The following is an 18,927-nucleotide window of genomic DNA, read 5'->3' on the forward strand; positions in this document are numbered from 1 at the left end:
GTGAGAGTTTGTTTCGCAGCTTTGCTCTGGCACCCAAGAAAGCTCTAGCCACTGCACAGATGAGCTTTATCCTTGCAGTGGATAACTCTATTGTCCCAAGGAGCAGGACAGGGACAGGAGAGATCACAGATGTGGGTATGTGTGTTGAGTAGCCACATACCAAGCATAGACCCAATCCTGGAGTTTCAGGCAATCTTTTAGGTATCCTGTGCCTAGACCATTAAGTGCCTTTAAAATGAAGACAAAGCCTCTGAATTTGACCTTCGACATATTCCTAAGATACAAAAGCCCTACCTGGGACAGGGATGCATAAGCTATCCCTCCTCTGGTACAGGGAAGTGTAACTCACACATGTGTTGCACCCTGGACTTCTGTAACTTAGGAGGGAATTCAACCAGAGGAAGGGCGTTCAGGAATTTCACAAAATCGACTTCTGAGATATTGGCACCTTCAGCCCAAATATTAGCTCTGATTTGGGATAGAATCTGTAACCTACACTGAGCCAAACACAGAGCATGATAACCTGGCTTTCACCATTGCCTCCTTGGCCCATCGGGAATCATTTCAACAATTGATAACTGTCAGCACCAAGGTGTTTAAATATGAGAAATGAAGATAAATTAATAATGCCTCATTCTGGTTGTCATGAACTGGGACTTGGGTGGTCAGGCCTAGTGGTTGGAGTCAGAGTCAGGAACAGAGCAGGGCTGTAGTGGACTGGGCAGGACAGGAGCAAGGCTGGGAACAAGGCAGGAGCAAGGCTGGAGTGAGACTAGGAGCAAGGCAGCCACAGAAAAGATAGCAGGTATGGGTGCATGCGTTGAGGAGCCAGTGATCAGTTGCTGATGTGGGGCTTAAAAGTAGACTTGCTGACTTTCTCGGCCAGTCAGGCAAAGTGGCCTATCAGGTGGACCTGTTGTTGCTCACCTGTGCTCATAGGCTGCCTGGAGACTTGGCAGACACAGCTGCAAATCCTCATTCCTGACACTTGTTCATCATAATATTGCTTATTCTTCCACAGTAATGCGTGACCTCTCAGGAAGGCCAATTATTCCTCTGTGTACAATTCATAACAGTTCTAATGTGGCTTATTAAGTAAGATGTAAATGAAGTGGAGTACTATGTGCATTCAGTATACTACATTACAATTACTGATGGAGGAACCCAAATAAATTATTTTGGTAGCCATGTGAGGTGACTTTTCTCACTCAGTCATAAATGTGTTCACCTTGGAAATAGACACTGTGTAAGCTACATTTCCTTTTGCTAACTTAGTAACTGCTATCCTTTGCTGAACTATGCACTACATGAACTCCAGCCGCAGGAAAAGTTCTGCCACTTGTACTGTAGCGAACTCACAGAACCGAGCTTTGTTTATTTTTTGTTTTGATCACATGGGCCAGTCACCTGAATCTGAACTCAGATTAAGTTTAAAGTGTGAAAGCCAATGTGATCAGCTATAGAATGGATTAAACAAGGCAGCCACAACTCCATCTAATTTAAATAAATATTAGTAGAGTAAAATCAAGGGAATTCTATTTATCATGTATTATTATGACCTCCTGTGTTACTATTGTGTCAGTGATGCATGAGGACATTTCTTCATCAAAGTGAACTGTTTCCAAACTCTGATGTTGTAGTGAGATGTTTTAATAATTATTTACAGAAAACTGTAAAGATAAAATTGGAAAGCTAGATGTTTTATAAGCCTACATCATGCCATTCTTAATTTCCTCCGTTTGACAAACTAGGACCCTACTATTTCCCCATGCTAATTTTTCCCCTACTGTTACTCACACCTTCTTGTCAACTGTTTGAAATGGGCCATCCTGATGATCACTACAAAAGTTTTTTTTTCTCCTGCTGCTAATAGTCCACCTTAATTGATTAGTCTCGTTAGAGTTGGTATGGCAACCCCCATTTTTTCATGTTCTCTGTATGTATGTGTATATATATAATCTTCCTGTATTTTCCGCTGCATGCATCTGATGAAGTGGATTTTAGCCCATGAAAGCTTATGCCAAAATAAATTTTAGTCTCTAAGGTGCCACAAGTACTCCTCATTCTTTTTTGCTGATACAGACTAACATGGCTACCACTCTGAAACATATCAAAAAACTCTGACCCAGTTTTACAAGAATTCATCTTGATTTTTTTATGAAGCCAGTGCAACTGATTAATGTCACTTGGAGGAGAAAATGGCTGTGTTAGCTGCATAATAATAAATTTTCAGGTAAATGCATATAGTTGGCAAGGGTGAATCTGTGTAACCACTTGATGCAGTGGTAAAATATTAGATTACTGCAAGCAAGGAAACGTACTTATGCCCAATATGGCTATAGGGTGACCAGACAGCAAGTGTGAAAAATCGGGACGGGGGTGGAGGGTAATTGGCACCTGTATAAGAAAAAGCCCCAAATATCGGGACTGTCCCTATAAAATCGGGACATCTGGTCACCCTATATGGCTAGCTCCTCTTCATCTCTCATTCTGTTCTCTGCCTCTTTTTACATCAATACTGCAAGAAAAAATATTCATGGTATTTGATGGAGATTACCAAAAGAAACAAGTTCACAGTATTTTCATTTTTGAAAGATGAGTATGCTAAATGTTGATATTTTGAACACAGCCCTTTACTTTTAAATTAAATTGTGCAGAATCCAGGATGAGAACTACTCACATATCCTTAGTAATATATATTTTAAAAAGTATCAAAAATAATCACCCCTTCTTGTCAACTGTTGGAAATGGGCCACATCCACCCTAATTGAATTGGCCTCGTTAGCACTGACCCCCCCACTTGGTAAGGCAACTCCCATCTTTTCGTGTGCTGTGTATTTATATCTGCCTACTGTATTTTCTATTCCATGCATCTGATGAAGTGGGTTATAGCCCACAGAAGCTTATGCCCAAATAAATGTGTTAGTCTCTAAGGTGCCACAAGGACTCCTTTCGCTGATACAGACTAACAGGCTATCCCTCTGAAATCAGTTTCTCCTGTTGAGGCTGTTCTTCTTTGTATAAAATCCTTGAAGAGTCATTGGAGCAGGAACTGGAACCCAAATGTTCCCCCTCCCTGCTGAGTGCCCTAACCACTGGGTTACAGAGTCATTCTCACTTGCTTTCTCTTTTTGACCCAATGACATTTCAAGTTTCAGGTTGAACAAAATGTTTAGTTTCACCTGAAACAATTTTTTTCCAACTTTTTCAATTCACCTAAAATTTCAAAAAAATTGTTTAAATTTGACCTGAACCAGTTTTTTTCCTGTTTCTCAGAACTGCAAGCTAACTGAAAAATCAGCCATTCACACAGCTCTAATTGCATGCAAATGTTAAAATGGAATATCTCAAAGTTCTTGTTCTCTGTGTCCAGGTTGTAGAGAAAGGGGTCTTTGGGAATGTCCATCAAACAAGCTGTGTATCCAGCACGCCATGATCTGTGACGGCTTTCCAGATTGTCCTGACAAGGTGGATGAAAAGAACTGCTGTAAGTGCTTAACCCGGGTGATAGTTAGGACTGAATCTAGAATTTTGGGGGCACTGGACAAACTGTAGAAGCAGACCCCTAAAGGCATAATGGCCCCACCCCTCCCCTTAGCTTCCTATCATTCGCCTTGTTGCTCCAAGTTCTCCCTCCTATAATCTCTCTCCTTGGTTCCACTTCTCACTGCTGTGGCTCCATATCTCCATCTCACCCTGTCTCACCTTGCCTGGTCTCTTTCCGCATGTGTCCATTTGGCTGCTATTTTTTATTTGTAGGTCCTTGGCTGCTGTCTCTTCCTCTAAGCCCCTTGACTCCCTTTCATATAACCTATGGCTGCTTGGATCTTCTTCACTCCCACTTGTCTTACCCAATCCCAGGACTTTTTGGTTTTTGTTTCTCCCCCTGCTCTCTTTGCTGCTTTCTTCCCATGTTTCCATTGTCTCTTCCCTCTCACCATATCCAAGGTGGCTATGAGTGCAAGAGGAATACAAGTATATCCCATGCAGTGCAAACAAGAGTGTAGGGATACCCCAACGACTCCCATTGGGGCCTGGGTAATGGTTCTATACTGCAACCACTAAGAAATTCCTCCTTCCTTGAGCTGATAGCTAGGAACTGACATGAGTTCCTTTTCACAGTATACAGCTTATCAGTGGGATGGGAAGAGGAGCTATTGAGTGGCAGCTGCTGTACAAGCTTCCATCTTGTTGCTCATCCTTGTAATGTGTATGTGAAGTCAGTAGTGGAGATTGGGAAATGTTTTTGGCTGCAATGTAATGTATACGTTGATGGTTCTCTGTTTCGTCTGCTTTTAATCAAACCCAGTTCTATGGTCTCATCTTCTGCCATCTGATCTGCCAAAGAGAGGAATGGTGTCTATTAGAACTCATTGAAAATCTGAATTTCTGTCCCCCAGAAAATTCAGATATTTCAGCATTTGTTTTCATTCTGATTGTGGAAACCACATTTTCAGTTGAAAAAACAAGTTGACATATAATTCCTGACCAGCTCTGATGCTTGTTGGAAGGGGCAGATGCTTAACGAGGCAGTGTCTGCACCATCTGTGTAGGGTAAATGCACATGTTTTGCCATACAGAATCCAGCTGCTCTTCTCTAGAAGGAAACATAGCATCAGTGCTCAAATCTCTTTTTGGCTTCCTGCATGCTTCCAGGTGCAAATATTGCCTGATTTATTGATGGTGGATTGATTACTTAAGAATTCCCAATTAATAACTTAACACATTGTGGTTTGATAGGCTCTTGTCCAAAGATCTGATCCAGTATTATTAGGATTATTGTTCAGTTGGGAACCCTGACATGCATGGTTGGAAAAGATCTTCTGCTCTTTTAAGATTTGTATTACTAAAGTTAGTTAACACACAAATGTTCCAGTCCAGATGACAGTATGAATAATGCGATAATAATTTGACATCCAGTATCATCTCATGCATATACTCCCAACTATTCTTCTGGAGACCTAGAAGTAATGAGACAGGACCCCTATGGACCACCAGCTGTCTTCTCTCTGGCTTGCATAATGATTAAGGCTATGTTTTAGTCACAGATATTTTTAGTAAAAGTCATGGACAGGTTCCGGGCCGTAAACAAAAATTCACGGGCCTGTGACCTGTCCATGGCTTTTACTAAAAATACCCACCCTGACTAAAACTTGGGCGGAGGGCCGTGGGTGCTCTGGGGTGGGGGGGTGTAGGTCCAGGGGTGCCATGGGTGCAGCTGCTGCAGAAATCATGGCGATCACGGAATGTCATGGAATCCGTGATTTCCGTTACCTCCATGACAGACTCAGCCTTAATAATGATTGCTAGGATCGAGGTTTTGTCAGCCTACCTCATGGTCAGGCCTATTGTAAGGTTTGATGACTGTCATGAATATTCATAAGAATGAATATGAGTCTCCTTTGGCCATAACTAACTGTTTTACCCTAATAACGTTGGGGTTTCCTTGTTCTAATCTATGGATTAGTATATTAATTATATCAAACTCATTAGCATATATGTCAATTGGTTACGATAATAATTCTGTGGGTAAGCATCTGCTAATGTGCCTATCACAAAATACTCCACACTGGCATCAACTGACTTTTTGCAGTTACCCATCAGCATTCTGCAAAATTTCAACAAAATTATTTATTGCAAAATTATGTCTTATGCCATTTTATGACCTAGCGTTACTGCTAACGTACGGTAAGCTAAACAAATTTACTTATGCCAAAGTTCATATCCTTATGCTAACTGCTTAAATTACTATTTTTAAAGGATTAGGCCTGTTGGCTTCTTGCATTTCTCCCTTATATTTTATCTTAATGCATATTAGCTAGTTTTGGACTCAGCGTAACCCATAAACTAATGCACAGATTACACAAGTCAAGATGGTCTCTAAAGCTCTGAATGTTTTGAGATGTGAATAACTGAGAGCATCTTACCTTTACATAATAAACTACAGCTTTTCAGATCAGCTGGGGTACTGTACTTATGCTACTTATATGGTTCCCATAACTGTAAAATAATGTCTCACAATCTTTAATGTACTTCTACTCACAATGCCCCTGTGAAATAGGGAGGTACTATTATCTGCATTTTACAGACAGGAACTGAGGAACAGAGAGACTAAGTGACTTGCCAAAGGTCACATAAGAAGTCTGTGACCTCAAGAAACTGAATCTGGGTCTTCTGAGTCCCAGGCTAGCACCCTAACCATTGCACTATCCTTCCTCTCTACTCTTGCTGTCAGTCCTGGGGATGAATTATTCAGGAATGGCAATAGAGCTTCTCAGTTGAGGGCTCTCTACCTTTGGAATTTGTTCCCTTTTCTCAGTGGCAGACCCTCTACCTCTTGAATTTTCTCCCCCCTCTCAGCTGAGGGCTCTCTAACTCTGGAATTTGTTCCCCTTGGAGGCCTTTCAGAGCCAGAGTTAGAGAGCTTCAGGGCATGATGCGAGGCGTGGTTGTTTGGTTTAGTTTTTTCTTGATTTTGTACATGCGTGTGTGTGTGTGTGTGTGTGTGTTCTTGTTTTTCTGGGTTTACATACTTTGTTCCTGGCCTGAATACACATGGTTGTTAATGTCACAGCAGACAGTATCAGTTTACATAGTTTTATGGTTTTCATTGTGGATTGTTTTATGTATGTTAAGATGGGTCTGAGTGTTGTATATAAATGCCTGACTTGTACAGTAATACACTTTATAAACTAATAAGACATATACAAAAATTAATGAGAACTAAGAGCTGGAGTCACTAAAGCTACTGCATGACGGTGCTAATTATACTTCTTTGTGTCAGCCTGCGCTGGGCCCCAGGGGGAAAGCCTGATAAAGTGGGGCTGGTAATGTTGCATGACTGCCCTTCCTGAGGATTTTGTGATGGCTGGGGTAGCTGTAAAATCCTATGGGGACTGCACATGAGCACAAACTGACATTGGATGATCTTGTGGATACTGGACTGGGATGCAGGAAACCTGAGTTCAGGTCCTGGCTCTGCCACAAACTATCTATGTGACTGTGGTGGAGCAATGACGCACCGGTGTGGTGCCTCCTGCTGGTCATCCTGGGAATTAGCTCTTCCAGCCCAGAGCGCCCTCTGCAGGCCGGTGTCTTGCCTGCCGCTGGCCCCTGTGTTCCTCCTGGACCCCGGTGCCCTTTACCTCAGGGTTCTGCCCCCAGCAGTAACCCACAATCTGCGTCTCCCCGCCCGGGGGAACCCCCAACCCGCTATCCCCTCCTTGCCTCAGTGGCTACTGCCAGTCCCCATCTAGCCCCCATTCACTGGGGCAGACTGCAGTCTGTAAACCACTCACCATCGGCCAGGGGGGTTGGACCAGCTGCCTCTGCCTATATCTGGGCTGCCCCCCTGCAGCCCTAGTACCCTTTAGTGGTCCCTTAACTCGGCCTGCAGCCTGGGGCTTTGGTAGGCTGGAGCTCCCCAGCTCCCTCTGCCCTTCCCCAGCACTGCTCCACCCTAAGTACCCTTCTCAGCTTCCCAGGCAGCCAGGTCCTTCTCTCTCAAGGAAGCTAGAGAGAGTGTGTCTTTACAGCCTCTGGCCCTCAGCCCTCTTATAGGGCCAGTCGTGGCCTGATTAGGGCATGGTCCCAGCTGTGGCTGCTTCTCTAATCAACCCAGTTTTTTCTAGCCACAGCCCTCTTCATGGCTGCTTTAACCCCTTCAGGGCTGGAGCGGGGTGACCACCCTGCTACAGTGACCTTGAGCAAGCCACTCCATGCTTCAGCTTCCCACATCTGAAATGACGATGACAATACTTCCGAATTTTAGGTATCTCAGGGTAAAGGATGAATGTCTAATCAACACAGAATAACTATCTGGGTTAGGATTAGTGCAATCCAGCAAAAAGTGAGAAACAAAAAGTTTCCATCTAAAGTTTGTGAGGGACTCCAATGCTATAATGATAGGACCAAAGTTGAAACCCGATAGGTAGGATGCACTGAATCATGTACCCTGGCCATGCCATTTCCAGAGACCACTTCCCACCTCCGAGGTTTTGCTGGCCTCCCACAGATCCCCTCCAGCTGAGTCCTCCTCCTCACCCCCAATAGTTTTTCTGCCTGCTGACTCTATCCCCCTGCTCTGTAAACCTGCTCTGAACTTGTCCCTATGCCTTTACCCAATCAGATCTTAGTGTGCATTTTTATGATAGTCATTTTAAAAATCATCATCTTAATATTTGTGTTTGTCTCGGCAGCATTTTGCAAGGCGGATGAGCTTGAATGTGCCAGTCATGATTGTGTGCCAAGTGAGCTGTGGTGCGATGGGCAGCTAGACTGCATGGACAACTCAGATGAATGGAACTGTGGTAAGTCTCATCTGTGCCACTGGCTGGAAGTGATGTTGTGGATTGTACATGCAATGAAATAGTTGAGTTTTTATAACATTTTTCCAAAGTGGGACTGGGAAGAACTTGGACTAGGAGCCTGTTCCAGGAAAGCATGAAAGTCAGTACAAACTGTACAGTGGGCAAAGGAGAAAGAGGAAGGGTTAGATGGCAAGTGTATGGATACTGCAAGGCGCAGGAGGGGATAAGATGAGAGAAGTGATGTTGACTGAATGGAAATGTGGAGAGATTCTGAAGTGAGGAGTAGAGTCTTGAGACTGCTGTAAAAGAACGCAGAGAGGCAATGAAGAAACTGAAGTATAGAAGTGACCTGGGCAGAATGACTAGGGCCCTGATCCTGTACTCGTTGAATTCAGTGTCAGAATTCCCATTGACTTCAATGATGCTGAGAGGAAAATAAGCCTGGCAGCTCCATTTTGAATGGATTGGAAGTGCGAAAGGGGACAGTCAGCAGAGAAACCTGACTATTACCCACCTGCAGTACCAGCACCCATAAAAAGGCCTCATGCTTTTATGTGTTATTAAATTAAGAGTTCTCAAAGCATGACTGTTTGAGTAAGAATTATGTAGGTCCCACATAAGCAATAGCAATATTTGAAGGAAGCAGGGTGTGTGTGTGTTGTGGTGTCCTCGCCCATATACCCTAACTCCACCAGACAGCAATTGGCTGCACTGTATATGTGGTGCTACTGAAGCTAATCTATTTCTCTGTATGAAGGTAATATAGTACCACAAAGAAATCAGATGTTTTATGACATTTTTAGTGTAAAAGAGAAAGATATCCTGTTATTTAGAGAAACAAATATTCTTTATTCATAATACTGAGAAAATACATTGTGCACACATCTATCAAAATTACTTAGACAGTGGAGACAAAATATAATCATAGAATCATAGAATATCAGGGTTGGAAGGGACCTCAGGAGGTCATCTAGTCCAACCCCCTGCTCAAAGCAGGACCAATTCCCAACTAAATCATCCCAGCCAGGGCTTTGTCAAGCCGGGCCTTAAAAACCTCCAAAGAAGGAGACTCCACCACCTCCCTAGGTAACGCATTCCAGTGCTTCACCACCCTCCTAGTGAAAAAGTTTTTCCTAATATCCAACCTAGACCTCCCGCACTGCAACTTGAGACCATTGCTCCTTGTTCTGTCATCTGCCACCACTGAGAACAGCTGAGCTCCATCCTCTTTGGAACCCCCCCTCAGGTAGTTGAAAGCAGCTATCAAATTCCACAGTATTCCAGATGAGGCCTCACCAATGTCGAATAAAGGGGAACGATCACGTTCCTCGATCTGCTGGCAATGCCCCTACTTATAGAGCCCAAAATGCCGTTAGCCTTCTTGGCAACAAGAGCACACTGTTGACTCATATCCAGCTTCTCGTCCACTGTGACCTCTAGGTCCTTTTCTGCAGAACTGCTACCCAGCCATTCGGTCCCTAGTCTGTAGCTGTGCATGGGATTCTTCCGTCCTAAGTGCAGGACTCTGCACTTGTCCTTGTTGAACCTCATCAGGTTTTTTTTGGCCCAATCCTCTAATTTGTCTAGGTCCCTCTGTATCCGATCCCTACCCTCTAGTGTATCTACCACGCCTCCCAGTTTAGTGTCATCTGCAAACTTGCTGAGAGTGCAGTCCACACCATCCTCCAGATCATTAATAAAGATATTAAACAAAACCGGCCCCAGGACTGACCCTTGGGGCACTCCGCTTGAAACCGCCTGCCAACTAGACATGGAGCCATTGATCACTACCCGTTGAGCCCGACGATCTAGCCAGCTTTCTATCCACCTTACAGTCCATTCATCCAGCCCATACTTCTTTAACTTGCTGGCAAGAATACTGTGGGAGACCGTATCAAAAGCTTTGCTAAAGTCAAGGAATAACACATCCACTGCTTTCCCCTCATCCACAGAGCCAGTTATCTCCTCATAGAAGGCAATTAGGTTAGTCAGGCATGACTTGCCCTTGGTGAATCCATGCTGACTGTTCCTGATCACTTTCCTCTCCTCTAAGTGTTTCATAATTGATTCCTTGAGGACCTGCTCCATGATTTTTCCAGGGACTGAGGTGAGGCTGACTGGCCTGTAGTTCCCCGGATCCTCCTTCTTCCCTTTTTTAAAGATGGGCACTACATTAGCCTTTTTCCAGTCATCCGGGACCTCCCCCGATTGCCATGAGTTTTCAAAAATAATGGCTAATGGCTCTGCAATCTCATCCGCCAACTCCTTTAGCACCCTCGGATGCAGCGCATTCGGCCCCATGGACTTGTGCACGTCCAGTTTTTCTAAATAGTCCCGAACCACTTCTTTCTCCACAGAGGGCTGGTCACCTTCTCCCCATACTGTGCTGCTCAGTGCAGCAATCTGGGAGCTGACCTTGTTCGTGAAGACAGAGGCAAAAAAATCATTGAGTACATTAGCTTTTTCCACATCCTCGGTCACTAGGTTGCCTCCCTCATTCAGTAAGGGGCCCACACTTTCCTTGACTTTCTTCTTGTTGCTAACATACCTGAAGAAACCCTTCTTGTTACTCTTAACATCTCATATAAACATGAGTTTGAAGTATCAAGAAGGAGGAATCAAAGATTAATATATAATTTTCTTATAGAGAGGTAAAAGCAGTGTCGTATGAATGAAAAATGCTTAATAACTAAGTTAGGATGAATGAAATCCAAGAATAAGTGAGAAGTACAAAGTTTAAATAAAAACAATATGTATTTGGGGGGGAAATGCACACAAAAAACCTTCTGTCAAGAGTTCCTGTGACAAACTGTAGCACTATAGGGGGATCTAAGTTTACCTCAATGCATTTTTGGCCATTTGGAAACTTTCTTGTGCAGGATCAAAACAAAGGCAGACATTAAACCAATAAACAGGTTGGGGAAAGAGATGATAATAGCAGAGAATGGTCTTTTTTGTAGGCAATAGCTATTGATTGTTTTTCATTTCTATAAACACACCTGATATAGTCATAATAGGAGCAATATAAATTTATCAAGGGCCAGATTCTGATACTGTTCTTATATTGAGCAGCACCTTATCCCACAAATGGTCTCATAGATTTCAGTTGGACTACTTGTGGACTAAGGTACTACTCAACATGAGAGAGGCTATCATTCTAGCCCCATATAAACAAATGATGAATTAAAGTGGTTTGGTTTGAACTAAACTTCAGGATGTCTGTCTTGTTTGTTATCTTATGTATTGTCTTGTCTAGGATTACCTAGATTCTGATGTCCACTGCTGCCTCCTTCTTGAATTGTGTGCAGCAGCAGTCAAAAAAGCAAACAGGATGTTAGGTATCATTAAAAAAGGGATAGAGAATAAGACGGAGAATATCTTATTGCCCTTATATAAATCCATGGTATGCCCACATCTTGAATACTGCATACAGATGTGGTCTCCTCATCTCAAAAAAGATATACTGGCATTAGAAAAGATTCAAAGAAGGGCAACTAAAATGATTAGGGGTTTGGAATGGGTCCCAGATGAGGAGACACTAAAGAGGCTAGGACTTTTCAGCCTGGAAAAGAGGAGACTAAGGGGGGATATGATAGAGGTATATAAAATCGTGAGTGGTGTGGAGAAAGTGAATAAGGAAAAGTTATTTACTTGTTCCCATAATATAAGAACTAGGGGTCACCAAATGAAATTAATGGGCAGCAGGTTTAAAACAAATAAAAGGAAGTTCTTCTTCACACAGCGCACAGTCAACCTGTGGAACTCCTTGCCTGGGGAGGTTGTGAAGGCTAGGACTATAACAGGGTTTAAAAGAGGTTAAGTCCATTAATGGCTATTAGCCAGGATGGGAAAGGAATGGTGTCCCTAGCCTCTGTTTGTCAGAGGGTGGAGATGGATGGCAGGAGAGAGATCACTTGATCATTACCTGTTAGGTTCACTCCCTCTGGGGCATCTGGCATTGGCCACTGTCAGTAGACAGGATACTGGGCTGGATGGACCTTTGGTCTGACCCAGTATGGTCATTCTTATGTTCTTATGTTCTTAATTAAATCTTCATAAAGTATAGAGGAGATAAAAAATAACTGGATCTTGCATTACTCGAGGACACTTTTGAAAGTATTCTTATATTTACAGTGTAACAAATAGCATACCAACTTGCTGAAGAAATACTTAAGTTACTTTTCTTTTTCTTTTTCTTTGCAGTGACTCTATCTAAAAACGCAAGCTCTTTGGCATTCCTGACTATTCACAGGTCAGCTACTGACTACCATGTTTGTGCTGATGAGTGGCAAGAAAAGTTAAGCCAACTGGCCTGCAATCAAATGGGTTTAGGGTAAGGTCAGTAGTTTGTAGCATTGATGAATTTCCGAGGGTGATGGGGGCCGCAGAGTTAGTTGAGCCTATAGTGACTATTGTTAGTGTGACCTGCGCAAGATTAAACTTAGTACAAAAAGGGGTAGTAAAGGAAAGAGGTAATGGAATTCTGTGAACTCTTGGAAAGCAAACTCTCATTAAAATTCTGACACTTTACAAATACTACACAACTGTAATTAAAGGAGGTAGTTAAAAAGATAACCTTTCAGCCAGGTATTGGAAAGTAAATTGAATTTATAATTATTTTTGAAATTAATTATAGCTTAGAAATTTGATACCGTATTTGGTCCTAGCGACTAAAAAACAAACAGTTAGCTTTATGAAACGGAAGGGAAAAACTATGGTAATTTCAGTTTGTTCACTGGAGTTCTGTATTTAGAATGTATGCATGAGAATTTTAAAAGGGGTTTTATCTGACAGTCCACCTCGCCAGTCAGAGCCCCTGTTATTTTCATAAAAAAGAAGGATGGATCCTTAAGGCTGTGTGTGGACTACTGTGCCCTAAATAAAATTACCATGCAAAAATGTTACACTACCCCGATCCCAGAGCTCATAGACCAATTAAGAATGGCCTGGTTAGTCACCAAGCTGGATGTGAGGAGCGCCTATAATCTAGTCAGCGTCTGTCTAGGGGTCTAACAGAAAACTGCATTTTGAATATGAAAGGTGTTAGGGCCCATAATGTGAGCTGTCTGACCTACTGGTGAGAGTCAGGAGTAGGGTTAGGGTCATGGTCATACCAGAGGTCAAAGGGGGAGTCAGAATCAGAAGTCATGCCAGGGGTCACAGCTTGAATCAGCAATGGGGAACAAGGTGTGGTAACAGGAATAGGGACAAATATGGGTAAAGGGAACAAGGCAAGGAGGTGGGGACTTGGTCTCAGCAGTCTGGGCAGCAACAAGCCTAGCAACTAGTTGCTCAGACAAGAGATGGGACAGGAATAGGAAGCTTTATGATCAGTAGTGTCCAATCAGCCGTCTGCTGTTAGTCATCTGACCCCACTGAATCAGCAGGTGTAGCTTCTGGTGGGGGAAGGGGGTATTAGCAGCAGTTCCCTCATCAGCTCTTGCAACATGATGGTATACAGAGTTAGGCTCCTGCTTGGCAGCTGCCCAGGCCTGGGATCAAGACCTGTGGTGCCTGATGCCACCCCATCTCCTAGGATAATCCATGGGGTCAGACTTCTCTGAATGATTCCTGTGGAAGGTCCATACTTTTGCAGGGGTGTGCACATGATGAGCTGGCTCCCAAAAGCATTCTTCGGGCCAATAACCCTCCCAATTGATCAGATAATACAGGGGCCCTCCATGCATTTGGAAGTCCAGGCTGTCATGGACGAGATATGTCTCGTGGTCTTGAACTTGAACCGAGGGTAGAGGTGGTTCCTGCTGGGGTTTCCTGTGGGTCTTCCCACTTTTACCCAACCAGGGAATCTCTTTTATACTGTTGTTCTGACCATACTTAACACCCTGTGCATATGCCTGAAGGTTTCAATACTCTTTTCCTTATCTGTACTTACACACCCCATGAATATTTGGGTGCCCCGTTTTTCATAGGTTGTTATCTTAGTTCCCCTTATTCTCATTAGCATCTACACACAACATGTGTCCATGGTAACCTGCAGTCAGAACAGGACATTCCATGATGTTACAATCAGGCGTCTTGTGGTCTTTGACAGTACATTGCGGTCTATTTTTCCATAACATCACCTATTGGCCCATCTTTTACAGTCATCTTCTAACCTTCCTAGCATATAGCTATTCCTAGGTTACCCACTCATGTCAAGCATTCTTAAGCCTATGACCTAGTATGGCTAAACTAAAATCTTACAGTCCTCAGCCTCTAGGCTTTGCATTCCAGACATGCTTTACTTATATATCTAATACACAGTCATCACTCCTACCTACTTGTCAGTCTATTGTTTAAGCACCTGGGTGACCTTTTCTGTTTGGCCATCCATCTGAGGGTGATGTGTGGTGGATGCATGATCTGGATATTTTGGAGGGAAACCCAACCTTCCAGAACCTGGATATGACCTGGAAGCCACAGTCTGTGGCAAGATGTTTTGGGAGGCCATGGAGACAGAAGATATGTGTAATTAGAAGGCATTCAGTAGTTTCCACATGTGCATGGTACAAAATTGGCCTTTTTGGTGTGTTGGTCCACGACAGTTAGTATGATGTTAGGCCTTCAGATTCGGGTAATTCCACTATAAAAATCAGGGGTAATATGTGACCAGGGCCAGGAAAGGATCCCACATTGGCATCAGGAGGCTGAAAGTCCTGCTCTAGAGGAGTTTTGTGCAAGCACAGATGTTGCAGGACCTGATGTAGGACCAAATGTCATCCTGCATTTGTGGCCACCAGAACGAGCGGGCTACAACTCAGAGTCTTGGATTGCCCAAAGTCACCTGCCTAAGGGGTATCATGATGTATGCACAGCACTTCCCATCTTGGGAAACCCTTGGGGTTGTAGAGGGAGCCATTGACATAGAGGAGGTTATTGACCCAGGAATAGTGGCATGCGGTGGTACTAGGGAGATCCTCCTTGGATGAGGTTATGAGTTTAAAAAAGGATCATTAGGGAGAGCTGCTCAAAGCATGGTAAGGAAGTCCAAGGCTACAGACCCACAAATTAAATGGTGTGGATTTAATGTGTAAGGTGGCAGTTCTTTGGGGTTAGTGTATAGTATTCCCCTTTTCATCAGAGGCCATCAGCCTAGCCATTCATGTTGCCTGGATGATACATCATTATGAAATCAAATCTTGAAAAGAATAGGGTCCAACACAACTGATGCTGATTCAGAGCTTTGGCAGATCATAGATATTGTAGAGTCTTATGGTGAGTTAAAACTAGGATGGGATGTTTGGCCCCCTCAAAGTAGTGTCGCCAATTCTCAAATGTAGCCTTGATGGCAAATAACTCCTTGTCCGCTATTTCATAATTGCATAGGTTTTTTTTTGACTACTGCTCTACACTGGGTAGATGTTTTCAGAGAACTATGCATGATGATTCCAAGATCTTTCTTGAGTGGTAACAGCTAATTTAGACCCCATCATTTTGTAAGTTTAGTTGGGATTACTTTTCCAATGTGCATTACTTTGCACTTATCAACATTGAATTTCATCTGCCATTTTGTTGCCCAGTCATCCAGTTTAGTGAGGTCCTTTTGTAAGTCTTCGCAGTCAGCTTCATACTTAACTTCTCCAAGTTTCTTCCCCTCGGATTGGATCTCCTGGTTTTCGAACCTTTGTATAAATTCTTGACTGCTGATCTGGACTGCCTGCCCACTAGGCTAGGGTGACCATACGTCCCGTGTTGGCTGGGACAGTCTCTTTTTTAAGCCCTGTCCCTTCTCTCCTGACTCTCTTTTTTTTTTTTTTTTTTTTCAAAAGTGGGCATTTGTCCCGTTTGCTCTTGCTACCTTGATCAGTTGGCAAGAGCAAACGGGACAGATGCCCACTTTTGGAGAAAAAAAAAGTGGGGTGCAATGTGGAGGGAGCAAGTGGAGATGCCAGCCCCCCACCTCCCACAGCAGGGGAGACAGAGCTGGGGAGGGGAGGCAGCGTTCCAACATTCCCTGCTGACCCAGTGGCAGACCACTCTGCCACTGTTATGGCTCTGGCCTGGGATGCAGTGGAGTCGGGAGGGCCTGTGTCTCCCTACCCCTGCCACTCCACTCCCCTCAGGATGGCAGTATTCCGCCTCCTTAGGCCAAGAGGCCTGAGTTTGTCTGTCGCCCACCAGAGCCAGGAGGACAGTGGTGGTGGTCACCTCTGCCAGCCCCCTAGATTTCTTGCTGGGTTCCTAACCCCTACCAGCATTCTAGACTGTTTGTTTGGTGCCCTGCCTTGGCTGAGGGCCTGCCCCCCCCCCCCCCCGAACCACTCGCAGCTACCCTGCCTAAGGGTTGGAGCCGGAGACCGCTAACTTCCCCCTTTACTTAGACTGTGGTTTCAGGAGTGTGTCAGCAAAGGGGCGTGGTCTCCCTCAGAGACTGACAGCGAGGGAGAGCCACACCCACCTACACGCTTACAAATATTAATGGGGCACTCTGCCTTGAATGATCCCTTACAGTATGTGCTAACTATTTATGTTAAACAATCTGGGCTTGTCTACATTACCCGCTGGATCGACAGGCAACTATTGATACAGCGGGGGTCCATTTATCACGTCTAGTCTAGACGCGATAAATTGACCACTGAGTGCTCTCCCATCGACTCTGGTACTCCACCAGGGCGAGAGGCGCAGGCAGAGTTGACGGGAGAGCGTCAGCCGTCGACTTACCTCAGTGAAGACACCGTGGTAAGTAGATCTAAGTACGTCGACTTCAGCTACGTTATTCACATAGCTGAAGTTGCGTAACTTAGATCGATTCCTTCCCCACCTCCAGTGTAGACCAAACCTCTGTTACACTTTGCATTTTGCTGTGATGCTGGGAGTTCCTTTCCCAGACCTGAAGAAGAGGTCTGTGTGGCTTGAAAGCTTGACTCTATCACCAATAGAAGTTGGTCCATTAAAAAATTGGTCAGTTAGGACGGACATGGGTACAACTACACTGCACACACCAAACCACACTGGTACTCTCAGTTTACACACATCTAAGTGATTAAACAAAGTGCAAAGCAGTGGAGATTCAGGCCTACCCTCTGTATTTTTACTCTCTTGAAAAAGCAGTTGAGGGTCTTCATATGCATTGGAATTAGGTTGTTGCTGTATACATGCTAGTCTTTAATCATTCAGTTACTCTTTGTTTTTATGTCAGTATATGCTTATTGTGTATTTTCTCATAAACATCAACATTTTCATTCTGTGGTTCAAATCCCTTAAAGATTTATACACATGCTTAACTTATTGCAGAGTGAGTAGTCACATTGAAGTCGATGGGACTATTCACAGTGCATAAAGTCTTTGCAAGATCAGGATTTCCAGCTATAAGAAAATATAAAACACAAGTTGTGATATGACTAAACTTGAAATGATAAAACAAAGAAGGTGTGGGAGTGGCAAGAGGAGACCAGGCACTAAAAGATAAATGTGGGAAAGTTCAGAGCAGATGTAGATAAATCAGAAAGTCTTCAAAAATAATCTTAAGTATAGTAAAGCTCATAAGTAATATGTGTACTTTGTGAAAGGCCATCTTTGTTCCATTTCTTAAAGTAGCTACTTTTTCAAATTAATAAACTATCTGTGAATGAAATAAAAGAATATTTCCCAATTGTATTAGGTGGATTAGCAGTTATCATGCAATATTTTCATAATACTAAATTGTGTATTAATATTTGAATCACAAAGATCCTTTTAAAATTACACTAGCCTAGATTAAAGTTTGTGTTTTGTGAATATTTTCCCAAACGAAAACATCAACTCTACTTTGGCTGTGTTTATGCCCCTTTTGTGTTCACTTTTTGCAAACATTATAGTGAATGAGTTTACTGTCAGATATATACACAAAATAATGATTTTGAAGAAAATATTAGAAAATTTTCATGAAAGCAAATTTTGCACTCTGAGACATGAGTGTTTGCATCTGATGGGAACAGAAAGAATGTGACCTAATTGTCCAATCAAAACTAACCATCACAAAAAGAGAGAATTAGCACACTTAAGAGTGATATGTACCTGTCAGCTGGGACACAAATAATACCAGTCGTGGTGCCAATCCTATACTTGCTTTTTTGTCAGTGACAGCTCTTTCACTGATGGAGCACCACATGTGGCCAGAATTGTTAACCTAAGTTACAGCTTAATGTGTGCAATCAGACCGCTTACATAGGGCTCCATTTATTTCTAAACTGTATCAAACTTTTGAGAAACTACTTTTCAATGGTTAAAAATGCATTCCTCAAGCCCCAATGGGTTAACAGAAATTCTGTAGCTCTAAAGATTGCAGAAAGAATGCTCTGGACATAATAGAGTGTGCCAGTCTCCTTTCTAATGGAATCATAAATCACAGATAGAATAAGAAGTTGGATAAAGGGGAAGTACAGCTTAGTATAGGATTAATATACAATTATCTAATACAGGCATTAAAAATGTTTCGCCCGACTGGTCCTGAATCAGAATTTTCCCAATGGATTTCAGGATGTTTGTAAGTTTGCAAAGTCATACTTCCCTTCTCCATAGAAGGGCAAAGAACACCTCCTCTTCCCAATTGGGAAAATGACACTGAAACAATGTGAGTGGAAATTTCCAATTTCTGTCCCCATTCTGTGGGGTTTCCCTATAGAAGTAATTATTTAAC

The 18,927-nt window shown here is 43.2% G+C and overlaps 1 protein-coding gene across 1 annotated transcript in view; it reads left to right on the forward strand.

The window, feature by feature from the left end:
- The window catches only part of CORIN (corin, serine peptidase), a 279,991-nt gene that overhangs the window by 225,015 nt on the left and 36,049 nt on the right, over window positions 1–18,927 (forward strand). Inside the window, exons 15-17 of the mRNA XM_029910685.1 lie at window positions 3,374–3,487; window positions 8,199–8,309; window positions 12,513–12,642. Of these exons, the coding sequence (XP_029766545.1) occupies window positions 3,374–3,487; window positions 8,199–8,309; window positions 12,513–12,642 (355 nt within the window). The remainder of the gene's footprint in view (window positions 1–3,373; window positions 3,488–8,198; window positions 8,310–12,512; window positions 12,643–18,927) is intronic.

This window comes from Terrapene carolina, unplaced genomic scaffold, assembly GCF_002925995.2.
Source record: "Terrapene carolina triunguis isolate 2854851 unplaced genomic scaffold, T_m_triunguis-2.0 Scaffold66, whole genome shotgun sequence".
Taxonomy (NCBI): Eukaryota; Metazoa; Chordata; order Testudines; family Emydidae; genus Terrapene; species Terrapene triunguis.